The 1,783-nt window shown below is 43.9% G+C and overlaps 1 protein-coding gene across 1 annotated transcript in view; it reads right to left on the bottom strand.

Moving 5' to 3' along the window:
• Nucleotides 1-921: 921 nt before the first annotated feature.
• The window catches only part of LOC18020923, a 2,015-nt gene continuing 1,153 nt past the window's right edge, over nucleotides 922-1,783 (bottom strand). The window contains exons 2-4 of the mRNA XM_006403855.2: nucleotides 1,338-1,736; nucleotides 996-1,075; nucleotides 922-949 (exon numbers count right to left, since the gene is read on the bottom strand). Coding sequence (XP_006403918.2) covers nucleotides 922-949; nucleotides 996-1,075; nucleotides 1,338-1,736 — 507 coding nt within the window. The remainder of the gene's footprint in view (nucleotides 950-995; nucleotides 1,076-1,337; nucleotides 1,737-1,783) is intronic.

Here is a 1,783-nt window from a genome sequence, read left to right on the forward strand (position 1 = left end):
TCAAAAGCTACGTAGCGGGTTAGATTCTCCAGTATTCGACTGTCCACGCTTCAAAAGGATCATACCTCCCAGGAGGGGGACCTGGTGGGTCCATGATGCGTCTCACCACTGAGTTACCAAGGTAGGGTGAAACCTGGGTTGGTGCAAGGCTGCGTCCCCTTTTTTCCTTCTCAGCAGGTGGATTTTTTGCATGTTCCACCAGCTTATCTAAGCGTTTCTTCATAGCTTCAATCGCTGAGTCGTCTTCGTCTTGCAGGGAAGGGATCTGTACTCGTCTTCGTCTTGCAGGGCAGGGGCGTGAAACGTCGCTTATATTGATTATCTGGCTTTCTTCGTTTTTGTCTTTTAAATCAGGTTTTGACTTCGTGCCTGATTTATTCTTCTCTTTAGGATCAGCAGGTTCTTTTTTCACTTTGGTTACAGTCTTTCCTCTCGACGCTGGGGTTCTAACAACTCTTGCAACAGGAAAACCTGGCTCTGATGTTTCCTGCATCTCCATCATCCACGACTGCTTGGCATGTATAGTAATTTCACATCAGTCAAACCAAATAATAACATAACTAAATCTACCTAAAAATCTACCGAATTAATTATAAATCTACCTAATATAAATATCACTGCCAAAAATCTACCACATAAAGTTAGTCTTGTATTCCAAGAAAACATTAAAAGTCTACTGTGCAGGAAAAGTTTAAAAAAAACCATCAATACAAGTCTACCAAAGTAAAAAAGTATATCGTACAAATCTACCATAAAGGAAAGGAAAACGATCTGTTTAAACATAGTTGAATGTTGTCTCCATGACATTAGAAGAGAAACTTGCGTACCGGATCCTTTTCCACAGCTCCCGTTCCCGTTCCTGCTCCACCTCCCGTTGACGTTCCTGCTACTGGCGCTGCTGCTGGAGGAGATGCCTTTGCTCTAGGGGTTTTCGGTGAGGTTTTGGAATCTGCATCACCGGCATTATCATCACGGTTACCATGGTCGTTTTCAACCTTGTTCCCAGAATTCGCCATGGCCTCCTCTTTCTCTTCATGTTTATCCTCGATAACGGCAATCCTCTTATCCAGGTGGTCTATACGAATTACAGCACTGCTGACATTGCTGTTTAGCAATGCTACCGTCGTTGATAAACCATTGATTGCCATGAGGATCTCATTCGTCCTATCCTCCTTCTCCACAGCGGGCTCTTTCTTCTTGCTCTCGTTCTCTCTTTGCTTCTCTCTCTCCTGCTCCTCTCTTTCCTTCTCTCTTTCCTTCTCCTTTCTTTCTTTTCTTTCCTTTCTTTCCCTTTTCTCCTTTCTCTTTTCTTCAATTGCATCCTTTAGTAGCTTTACCGGCGAGTTAAAATCATCATCTTCTTCCTCATCCTCCTTCTTACGTTTCTTTTTCTCCTTCTCTTCTTTCCTTGCCTCTCTTTCCCTTCTCCTTTTGCTTCTCGGAGTTGAATCCGTTGCTTCAGCCTCTTTCACCTTCTCTTTCTTTTTCTTCTCCACGCGTGGAGTTTCCAACTTCGTCTTCGACTGTTTCGGCGTCTGAACTGTTGAAGCGCCACCTGTTGTATCGCCACCTACGTTTTTGGGAGATTCCCAGAACCCCTCATCCAAGCTTCCATCCAGAATATCGCATATCATGTTATGCATCTTTATATCGACGTCTACACGTCGGGGTTCACCTTCCCAGACAGGATATATTTCCTCCAAGGGCTTCACCACCAGTAGATGTCTAACCCGAACCTGCCATGCCATAGAAAATGTCTATAACTCTACCTACCATGATATTA

Source organism: Eutrema salsugineum, unplaced genomic scaffold (assembly GCF_000478725.1).
Source record: "Eutrema salsugineum unplaced genomic scaffold, Eutsalg1_0 scaffold_16, whole genome shotgun sequence".
Taxonomy (NCBI): Eukaryota; Viridiplantae; Streptophyta; class Magnoliopsida; order Brassicales; family Brassicaceae; genus Eutrema; species Eutrema salsugineum.